General features: G+C 30.3%; 1 protein-coding gene across 12 annotated transcripts in view; it reads right to left on the reverse strand.

Moving 5' to 3' along the window:
- Positions 1–11,398, reverse strand: part of LOC145271177 (type-1 angiotensin II receptor-associated protein-like) — a 194,086-nt gene that overhangs the window by 113,556 nt on the left and 69,132 nt on the right. For 4 of the 12 annotated variants that reach the window (XM_080126708.1, XM_080126707.1, XM_080126706.1 and 1 more), the window contains exon 1: positions 10,867–11,114. The exons of 6 other annotated variants lie outside the window; for them this stretch is intronic. In XM_080126708.1, the coding sequence (XP_079982834.1) occupies positions 10,867–10,965 (99 nt within the window). In that variant the 5' untranslated portion in view covers positions 10,966–11,114. Of the gene's footprint in view, positions 1–10,866; positions 11,115–11,398 lie in introns of those variants that run through there. 2 more of the 12 variants (XM_080126709.1, XM_080126710.1) reach the window with 2 other exon arrangements.

Consider the following 11,398-nt stretch of genomic DNA (forward strand, 5'->3'; position numbering starts at 1 on the left):
TGGATGTTGGGTTACAACAACCGTTACAAGGTCATTTGAGTTTTATAATTATATAGATAGATATATTTACAAAAAAAAAAAAAAATCGATAGAACATTAACTCTATAATAATATATACAAAATCTGCAAGAATTAAAATATTATATTTAAGCGTACTCTACGACGGGCTTAGATAAGAGCTACGATCAAGATCAAAGTGTAGTATCTGTTCCGATGCTACTCTTAAGGTAATTTGTCTCAGTCAATGGAGGGGAAACCCTCTATGCTGAGACAATTATTTTTGGTCCCTACCAGAGTGCCCCTTTTGCCTTTTTTTTTTGGGGGGGGGAGGGGTAGATGGCTTTCCCTCCACATTAAAAACGACCTTGTGTCACATCTTGCTTTCATGGGGAAACAAACAAATACTAATATATCAGAGCATCTCCATTTACTCTGAACATCTAAAGAGTGCCAACCTCAGTATATTACACGCGAAAGAGTCCCCTGTGGAATTTCCACAGGTCCCGCTAGTTAAAAAGTAATGCAGTAAGAAAAAAAAAAGATGACAAAATACCAAACAATTATTTGTAATGACTGAGATAAAAATATTGGCGATGAGATTAAATGAGAGAGAGAGTGGAAAGAGAGACAGAATCGATAAACAGGCAGTAATGGCAGAAACACTAGAGGATGACCTCCAATCAGTAGTGGAATGGGGACAAAAATGGATGGTAACGTTCAATGCCACCAAGACAAAACTGGTTTCATTCAATAATTACAAGAAACCTTCTCTACCACCTATAGCAATGGCCAACGACTCTTTATCTGAGAGTACGTCTCTCAAGCTCCTTGGCCTAACGTTCACAGGAAACATGAGTTGGAACAATTACATCGAGGGCATTGCCAGGGCCGCTGCAAGGAAGGTGGGCTCTCTCTACCGTGCTAGAAAACTTCTAACACCCGAAAGTATCCTGTACCTCTATAAGGCCACTATTCGCCCATGTATGGAGTATTGCTGTCATATTTGGGCCGGTGCATCGGCTACTAGTCTATCGCTCCTTGACAGGGTTCAAAAGAGAGTCGCAAATCTGATAGGCCCTAAACTGGCATCTAAACTTCAGCCTCTGTCCCATCGTCGAAACGTTGCATCCCTCTGCCTGTTCTACAAGTATTATAATGGTGAATGCTCTGAAGAACTGCAAGCACTTATGCCCCCACGACGTGAACACCCTCGACAGACCCGACAAGCTGCAAAATCCCACCCCCACACTGTAGAGATCCCTAGATGTAAAAGATCTTTCTACTCCAATAGTTTCTTCCCCAGAACAGCTAGACTTTGGAATTCCATTCCAGGTCACTGCTTCCCCAACTGTACTGACATGCATAAGTTCAAGTGCAACGTGAACCAACATCTCGCTGCCCTAATCCCTACATAGTACCCCAGTAGATGTTTCCCCTGATAGTAGCCCCCTACACCAAAGTGGCAATGTGCCTTGTTTGGGGTGAAAATGTAATAAAAAAAAAAAAAAAAAAAAAAAAAAAAACAGGGAGAAAAAACAAAAAAAAACAATCACAAACGGAAGAACAGGAAGGATTTAATGTTAAACAAAAGATAAAATCCAGAAGAACAACAATAATAGCCGAAAGAAAATTAAAATAAATATCGAAAAATTGTTATATTGTATGTACCCGTTTTGGAAGATCTCCACAACAAACAAACAAAAAAAATCAATTTGATCGAGTAGTTTTTTTTTTGTTTGTTTTTTTGGAAAAACAGCGCGTTGAAGGTAGCCATCTTGTAATTTTTTTTTTTTAACACACCACAGGGAGATAACTCAGTTTAAAGCGCCGACACTCCCTCCCCATCTTTAATACTAGCTTTTTTCCTAAAACTCCAACCTTTTCCTTGATATCATAACAAATTGTTTTTTCGCTGAAAAAAAAAAAAAAAAAAAAAAAAAAAACACTACTTGATGAAATTAAGTGAAATTTTGGCACTTCTGTCTGAGAAGATCACGGGGCGAATGTGTGTATTTTAGTTTCGAGAATGGCCGATAGAGGTCGTTGTCAACCAAAGAACAGGGTCGATAACTCATACTTTTTCTTGTAACTGAAATAAACACTATATTTCAACAAGGTTTTAATGAAAATCACTCGTTGAAGGAAATATACGCACACACACACACATATATATATATATATATATATATATATATATATAAGAGCAAATAGTTAATAAGACATGTTTAAAAACACCTTGAAAAAGACTTAAAAACGTTTAATCTGACAAGGAAACACTTAATAAGTGGATAGTCCTTAATCCACGGAGTTTCGAAGAAATACTTTCCTTCTCATCAGAGGGTAGGAATTAGCAAAATGCGGGATCGGATTTTGCCTATAAAAGTATTTGATGAAACTACAAGTAAGTCATAGATCTTACTTGATAACAAATAGTGAAGCAGAGGGAATAGGGTGAGGAAAAATGATTTCACGTGAATGGATAGTCTGGTGGAAAGTAAATTATCCAATGACGGATATTTTTATTTTATATATATATATATATATATATATATATATATATACATACACACACACATCAAAACAAAACAACATTATATATATATATATATATATATATATATATATATATATAGATGTTGTTTTGTTTTGATTTTAGCGATATGTTTTGAATGAATTCAATTATTTACGAAAGTGCATTTTTACCTAAATGCGAGTTGGGAATAATTTTCCCTTTTAACCAATTTGGTACCCCCACATGGGGAGCAGTATATATATTATTTTTAAAATGTAATTATCTACTTACACGTGTTTCGTCGTCTACGACTCATCAGAGTGGCTGTATTTAGCGAGATTCGAAATCGGGACCCAACGGTAATGAGCCTGAACCCTTACCCCTGGACCATCTCGCCAACTGTCTGGATATATCGCGATTTACTTAGATGTTTTGTTTTGATTTTATATATGTGTGTGTATATATCTATATATATATAAAAATGTAACTCTTGGTTCGTTCGCAATTAACTGTCTAAAAAAACCACCGGACGGATGATTTCCACGTTTTGGTATACTATGTTTACTATATCCATGTGTGTTTTTATATATTTCTTTTTAATTATAACATTATACTTAATTTTTCTATGATAAATAGGTGGGTTTCTTTGTACAGATAGGCCATTTTTTTTATTTAGGGACAATTATTTATTACCGCTTCCTGTCACGTGGCCAGTGTTTCTAATTTAGCGGTTTTCCTGCTAGATCTGGAGATTTTGTTTGCAATCTAGCGGGAAATTCTAGAAAATCTGGAGGTATTTCGCACCCATACACCCGCAAGCGCTTGAAAATACTTTAAAACATAAAATAAACTCATTCATGTAAGTAAAAAAAAAAAAGTAGCATTTATTACCTTTGGTAACAATTATTTATTGATTATTTGTTTTGTTTTTCACCTTTTTTTCGGCTAACCATTCTTAAATCTCGCTATAAAATCGATTTTTCCAAGTAAATTTTAGGTGGGGGGGGCATGCCAACCTTCGAAGTTTAGTTTAAAATACGAAATTTAGAAGTATTTAGTCGAAAATTGTAAAAAGCAAGAAACAACAGCAAAAAAAAAAAAAAAAAAAATTATGTCAATACAGTAGAATTTAATTATCTACCAACCTAAATACTTTTAACATGCTAAAACAAAGTTTTGTTTGTTTTTTTATTTTTCTAATTTCAAAATATGTTGCACCATTATTGTGATGTTTAATTTGCAGTATATTTCAATTTAACTTTTATTATAAAAAGTTTGAGTTTATGATTTGTTTCCTGCAAAAAAAAAAAAATACCCTCTCTGAAAAAAACAGGTAAAACTAACTGATAAAATATGTAAGCCTTCTGGGGAGCTAACCGCTTCAATATAATTCCAGAAACATATAGTGAGAAAACACGGAACATTTTATATATTGAATATACTATATTTATAATTTTTTTATGCTAGGAAGTTAAAATATGGAGTTGGGGGGGATTAGCGATTTTTGAAAATTTCAGATGATAAAAGTTAAAAATCTAGCGATTTTCTGGACATTTCTTTCTCCTGATCTCGCGGGTTTTTTTTAAATCTCAGTTGCCAAAACTGCATCACTAAAAAAGAAAAACTACAGGCTTAATGTAAACAGAATGTGTTTACAATATCGGTAAATTTTCAATGGGTTTAATCACATGATTATTGATAATGTAACCACGTGATTGAAATTTAATTTAAATTAACCACACACAGTCGCTTTCATATCAAATATTCATCGAAAAATGGTAGGTACAGATAAAATGAATGCCGACGCTTAAAGTGTACAAACATTTCGACCCCTCCCTTTAGTTAAAAATTCACCAAAAATCAGGAAATTAACCAATTTTAATGAAAATTGCAGTATTTATCAAATAATGATCGCAGAATATAATGAACTAATTATTTTTACTTAACTCTTAGTGAAAATGTTTTATTTTGTTTAAACAAAAAATACCTTTACTAAAGTTATGGTTTTCAGTAGTAAATAAAAAACGCAAGAATTTATTTTTGCTTTTTTTAAAGCATCGTAATTTGTAACAATAAAACATAATTTTTCCAGTAACATTACGAAAAAAGCCCCTAAAGTTCGTATTAATGAATTCGATATAACTCGAAGAAAAATGAATTCTCGCATACTATTCAGGAAATTAAAGATTCAATTAGATTCCTATTTCAGTCACCTAAATTATTTAGGGTGAAATGAGTTTAGGAATTTATAGCCAAACCTAAACATTTTTTTTTTTTTTAATAGCATTAATACAGTAAGTTATGTAAAATTTGCATAGAATGCTCTGCTTTACGGTTGTTGTAAAAATGGAACAGAAATTTGAATTTCGTTCCCTTTTAAATTCGGTACATTTTTACATTACGTCCAACTCATCGTTCACATTCGACACATCAACTTTTATAGCTTTTCGGGTATGCTGGCAAGGGTAGGGGTGTCTATTCCGAAAGCCATTCTTAACATGGGTAGATTGGTAGGTGTGTCAGAAATTTCGTGAAAAATAGTGAATAATTCCACCCCGTTTTTCCAAGCTTATATCTCCTCGAAAAATGTAACTCAAGCCCTAATTTTTTTTTCAATTAAGGGAGCAAGGACCAAGGTTTCATAAAAAAAAAAAACAATCAACGTGTTTTGTTTTTTTTAAAAAGGTTTTAAACTTCGGACTTTACAGGTAAATTTCTAAAAAAACACTACTTTCTTTGTTTTAAATTTTAATATATTATTTATTGACCTTTTCTCTTCAATTTGTGATATATAACACTTTGGTGAGTAAATTATTTACTTTTTAATAGACATTTCAAAATGGGAGGCGTGAATTATTCGACCTCCTGTCTTTCCAAGCTTATAACTTCTCGAAAAATGTAATTCAAGCCCTAATTATTTTTCAATTAAAGGAGCAAGGACCAAGGTTTCATAAAAAACAAAAACAAAAAACGTGGTTTAAAAAAAAACAGGTTTTAAACTTCGAACTTTACAGGTAAATTTCTAAAAAACACTACTTTTTTTGTTTTAAATTTGAATATATTACTTATTGACCATTATTATTATTATTCAATTTGTGATATATAAAACTTTGGTGAGTAAATTAATTATTTACTTTTTAATAGACACTTGAAAATGGGGGGGGGGGCGCGTAAATTAAAAAAAAAACGTTTGTCTAAAATATTATATTCGGTTTATTGGAAAGGGCATAAAATTTCACATTAACCCTGAAAATATCGTAAAAATAGAATCAATAGAAAAATTTTGATAGATTTCTAAAGCTTAAAAATTGAAAAATAGTGAGTTCGTAAAATTCATTAGTTTTTTAAAAAATAAAAAAAAATATTTCTATTACTTTTAAAACAACTTTATTAGTTTATTTTGGAAGTATAATCCATAAAGAAAATAAACAACCCACTTTTAAAAGAGAAATTACGAGATTTTTATATTTTATTCGCAGTTTCGTGATAAGGGTGTCAAAAATTCTGATACATCTACTAGATTGGAGTGTTTATTCGTTGTAAACGTACCCTACAACCTATAAATGTCGACATTTCCAATGTGAATGGTAAGCTGGACTTATGTAAAAAATAACAAAAAGATATACCAAACTGATTTTTTTGTTTAAAAATGGAATTATTTCCCTTTCATTATTAACTTTTTTTTTTTTTTTAATAAATATTTTGTGTTTTATATACATAAAGTACAATTGTTGAATGTTACTGTTTTGATTATATTCGTTTGAGGGGGGGGCACAATTAAAAAATTCAGAAAGATTAAAACGAAGCGAAATTTAAGTTTCCGTTCCATTTTTACAACAACCGTAAAACAGCACATACTCAGCAAGTTTTATCGTAATTTATAAGCATTATGTTGAAACACTAAATCAACATTTTATTTATTATTTTGCATAATTAATGATGGAAGTATTTTTCTGTTTATTTTCTGAACATCTGTTAAAAAAAATAATTTGTACATTCTCTTGAAAAAAAAGAATCAAATTTTTCTCTACTTTCACATAACTATTTACAGTGTTCATGTAAAGCATTCATCTGTTCTTTTTATAATAAAAATTCCGTTTTCAAAGAGAAACGTTTACTGCCAAATTTCTTTAAAAAAAAAAAAAAGTGCAAGTTTTCCTGAAAAAACAACTTTCACCTAACAATTTATGGTAAAAAATTAATCTTTTTTGGGGAGAAAAAATAACTTTTATTGATTAAAAAAATTGCAAAAAATAATAAAAGTAAATAAACGAACAAAATGCAATTTTTCTTGAGGAATGTGTTCCATTTTAACAAACTGAACCACAGCAACGCGTGGCCGGGTACAGCTAGTATATATATATATATGTGTGTGTGTGTGTGTGTGTGTGTGTATATATACATATATATATTATTCAAAAATTGAAAGTAAATGTCGATACATTTTTATAGTTTAAAATTATATTTTGCTACATTGACAAAAATTACATTTTTATTTTTAAAAATGAGTCGTAGACAACAAAACACGTGTCAGTGGATAATCATATTTTAAAAAGAATATATATATGCCGCTCCCCATTTAGGGGTAACCAATATTCCCAAATCGCATTTAGGTAAAAATGCACTTTCGTATAAATAATTGAATTCGTTCAAAGAGTATCACTAACAAAAACAAATAAAAACATCTATATATATATATATATATATATATATATATATATATATATATAGATATACACAATCCTACTGTGAAAAAAAAATCAATGGTATTTTTTTAGATTAGGTCCACCTCCACAATTTTCTTTTAAATGAAAACTTTTGCAGGTTTTCGACTATGCTGAATACGAAAATTGCATTGGAATTTTGCAGAAATAATTAGTTATCGAGATATGAAAAGTTGTATTATGCATTGTATTTTTTGGCGCCATCTTTTTTTTTTTACACACGTGCAGTGTCAATCAGAGATGAGCAGATTTGTTTATGGCGCGCGCACGCGCATAAAAAAGATGGCCGACAAAGAATACAATGCATAACAACTTTTTATATCTCGATAACTAATTATTTCTGCAAAATTTCAATTTAGCATAGTCGAAAAAGTCGTCATTTAAAAGAAAATTGTTGAGGTGGACCTAAACTGAAAATTTACCCTCATGGTAAAGAAATAATATTAAAACATTACAATTATATTTTGATACCTTTTTTTTTTTGGCAAGGCTGTAGTTTAGGTGGAAAAATAATCTCGAACCGTTTATCATATAAAAGGAACTAATTTCCCTAATCACCGGTACGTTACCATGTCAATAATATATAAACAATAATATAGGTATTTCAGAAGTTGTTTTTGAAAACAACTTACAAAAAACTTCTTTTTATATTGCGTTTAATTAAAATAAAAAAAGGTGTTACAATTATGAAAAGTTCTATTCATATTTAAATGTCTTATATGTTCCGTGTTTTTTTTTTTGTTTTTTGTACACAATGAATACCTTTTTTAATGAAGGTGCTAGTGAGAGAGCGCTAATTTTAAATCGTATTTCCAAGTTTAATTAAAGTTTTATATGTTTTTTTTGGGTTTGTATTACTGTACACAGATTCGAAAAAGTTGTCAAAAAACAAATATATAACAAATAAATGTTATCAAAAGCAAGATAAGTTACTTTTCTACCTAACTGGATATATTTTACGTGTTTTTTTATTTAATTTAAGATGTTTATTAAGCTCGAAAAACATACAGTGTTTACCGATGTAGTGGAAAATTCAAAATGGCGGCCGACACTCTCTTTAACACGATAAGTTCAGGAAAAGATGTTATAAATAATAAACTAGACAAAATACTGTTAGAAATTCGCTCATTATATGTTACCGTGACATAAGTTATTCGGTGTTTTTTAAATAGTATTTTGTCTAGTTTATTATTCATAACACCTTTTCCCAAACTTACCATGTTAAAGAGAGTGTTGGGCGCCATTTTGAATTTTCCAATACATCGGTAAACACTGCATGTTTTTCGAGCTGAATAAACATGTTACATTGAATAAAAACACAAAAAATATATCCAGTTAGGTAGAAAAGTAACTTATCTTGCCTTTGATAATATTTATTTGTTATATATTTGTTTTTTTTGACAACTTTTTCGAATCTATGTGTACAGTAATACAAACCCGTTTTTTTTTTTTATTCAATTGTAAGGTTGAAGTATAGAATAGGTACAAAACACCCTCCCCTCCCCATGTTAAGAATGGCTTTTTAAATAATAACGTTATTATTTACGTCCGGATCACTCTCTGCACTAGTGCACTGCACTAGTACCTTAATGATAAACAATACATAAATAGAAATAATTATCAGACTTTTTAAAGTTTAAGTTTAAACAATATTTTTTTAATTTTTAATTAAAAATTTAATCACGTGATTGTTAAATTACGTGAAACGTCACGATACAAATTAATATTAAACATGCGTAATCTCTTGCAATTTATTATTTCTCTATTTCAAATTTAAATTTATTAATTATAAAACATTCGGTACTTATGTATTTTTGTTGCCGTGCTAAAATAGGTGCTTAAGATATCGTGAAATGTTCTGTTTAAAATTAAAAAATGTTGTTTAAAATAAAGAAGTAAAAAATGAGAGAAAAAGATGTTGTAAAAAAAAAAAGATCGTGAAACGTTTTAAAATAAATAAGTAAAAAGTTGGGCTTCTTTAAGTTGTTTTCAAAAACAACTTCTGAAATACCTATATTATTGACATAGTAACGTAACTGTGATTAGGGAAATTAGTTCCTTTTATGTGATAAAGGGTTCGAGATTATTTTTCCACCTAAACTCCAGTCTTGCCCATTTTTTTATAGAATAAATGTTTTAATTTATGTTTTTCTGTTACTTGTTGCGTTATGTGCGTTCTCGGCGATATTTGTTTATATTTGAGGTTCACCGAACAACCGATAGAGGTCGCTTCTTATGCAAAGAACAGAAGGCGATAACTCGCCCCGTGGTCCTCTCATACAGGAGTGCCGATTTTTGTTTTTTTGTTTTTTTTCGGAGAACTTCATTCCATAACGGATACGTACAATATAACCTTTTTCGGGTTTGTGTACACATAGATTCAAAAAAGTTGTCAAAAAACAAATATATAACAAATAAATATTAACAAAGGCAAGATAAGTTACTTTTCTACCAAACTGGATACATTTTTTGTGTTTTTATTCAATGTAACATGTTTATTCAGATCGAAAAACATGCAGTGTTTACCGATGTATTGGAAAATTCAAAATGGCGCCGGATACTCTCTTTCACACGGTAAGTTTGGGAAAAGGTGTTATAAATAATAAACTAGACAAAATACTATTTAAAAAACACCGAATATATGTCAAGTTATGTCACGGTAACATATATTGAGCGAATTTCTAACAGTATTTTCTCTAGTTTATTATTTATAACATCTTTTCCTGAACATACCGTGTTAAAGAGAGACTCGGGCGCCATTTTGAATTTTCCAATACATCGGTAAACACTGTATGCTTTTCGAACTGAATAAACATGTTACATTGAATAAAAACACGAAAAATATATCCAGTTAGGTAGAAAAGTAACTTATCTTGCCTTTGATAACATTTATTTGTTATATATTTGTTTTTTGACAACTTTTTCGAATCTATGTGTACAGTAATACAAACCCCCTTTTTCGATATTTTTATTTTCAAGGTCTTGATTAAACTGTACACGTACCGAAAAAAAAAAAAAACAATTTAAATCGATAAATTTGTAGATTAACATTTTCCGTTAAATCATCCTTGCTAGTGAATTCTACTTTTTTAGGCGGTTACGTGTGAACGTCCTAATAAAATATTTAGCAGATAGATGAAAAATATACAAATATTTTAGAATTTAACGTTGGAGGATCAGTTTCGTGTATAAATTTAACATAAAATGCTTTCAAATTTTTGAGCCATTTAATTTTTTTTTTTTTTTTAATAATTAACTAATTTTTTAACACTAACCTGAAGTCGGTAAAACCACACGTAATCGCCTAAAAAAATAAAACCTACCTCCGAAAAAATAACACCAAGAATTTATCGCGTACAACAAAAAAGATTAGTTAACTGTTCTAAAACACTAAAAGCGCTTGGAAATGGGGAAAGCACTTTAGGTTAAATTGAATCCCCACTCAAAATCCTAAATTGCTAGTTTTTTTGTTTTTTTTTTTTTTTAGGGGATGGGGGTGTTTAAGTTTATCAGGGTGTTAAAAAAATATTGAATCTCATTGAGGGGTAAGGTGATTTACTTAAGGGTGGTACGGTACGCTACAATAAACTTTAAAGAAAATTTAAAAAAAAAAAAAAATTTTAAACTCACCCTCAGAAACGGTTCATAGATTAACCTTCGGGTGTTTGAGGCATAGCGAGGTGGTTGAACCCACGATTGGGAATATCTGGGAGGACCTGAGTTATACATAACTGTAAAAACTCGAAACGACCAAATTGAAAAAAAAAAAGGTGGAATAAGACGAAAACAGTTTCTATATTTTCATATACTGAAATCTAAATAGTGAAACGAAACGCATACACTACGAAGAAGCGGACAGAAGGGCGTTTTCTCTATGAGGAAAAAAATATATAAATTTAGAAAGAAATTAGAGAAAGTTGACGAATGAGAGGGAGAAAAAAAGCTGAAAAAATAAAAATAAATAAATAAAAAAACAGGTTATTCAAGTTTCAAGAAGAAAAAAAAGCGACAAAAAGAAAAAGGCCTCGAAGCAGTTAGGCAGATCTTTAGAAATTAAAGACGTTTAAAGGATTAGACTAGCGATAATAAAGTTTATTAATAAGCTTTTGGGTCTGCTTGGATATGAATTGGCTTTTTTTTTTTTTTCTTTTTTTAAATCCAG

This window comes from Euprymna scolopes, chromosome 46 (assembly GCF_053919585.1).
Source record: "Euprymna scolopes isolate OS-2025 chromosome 46, ASM5391958v1, whole genome shotgun sequence".
NCBI classification, from domain to species: domain Eukaryota; kingdom Metazoa; phylum Mollusca; class Cephalopoda; order Sepiida; family Sepiolidae; genus Euprymna; species Euprymna scolopes.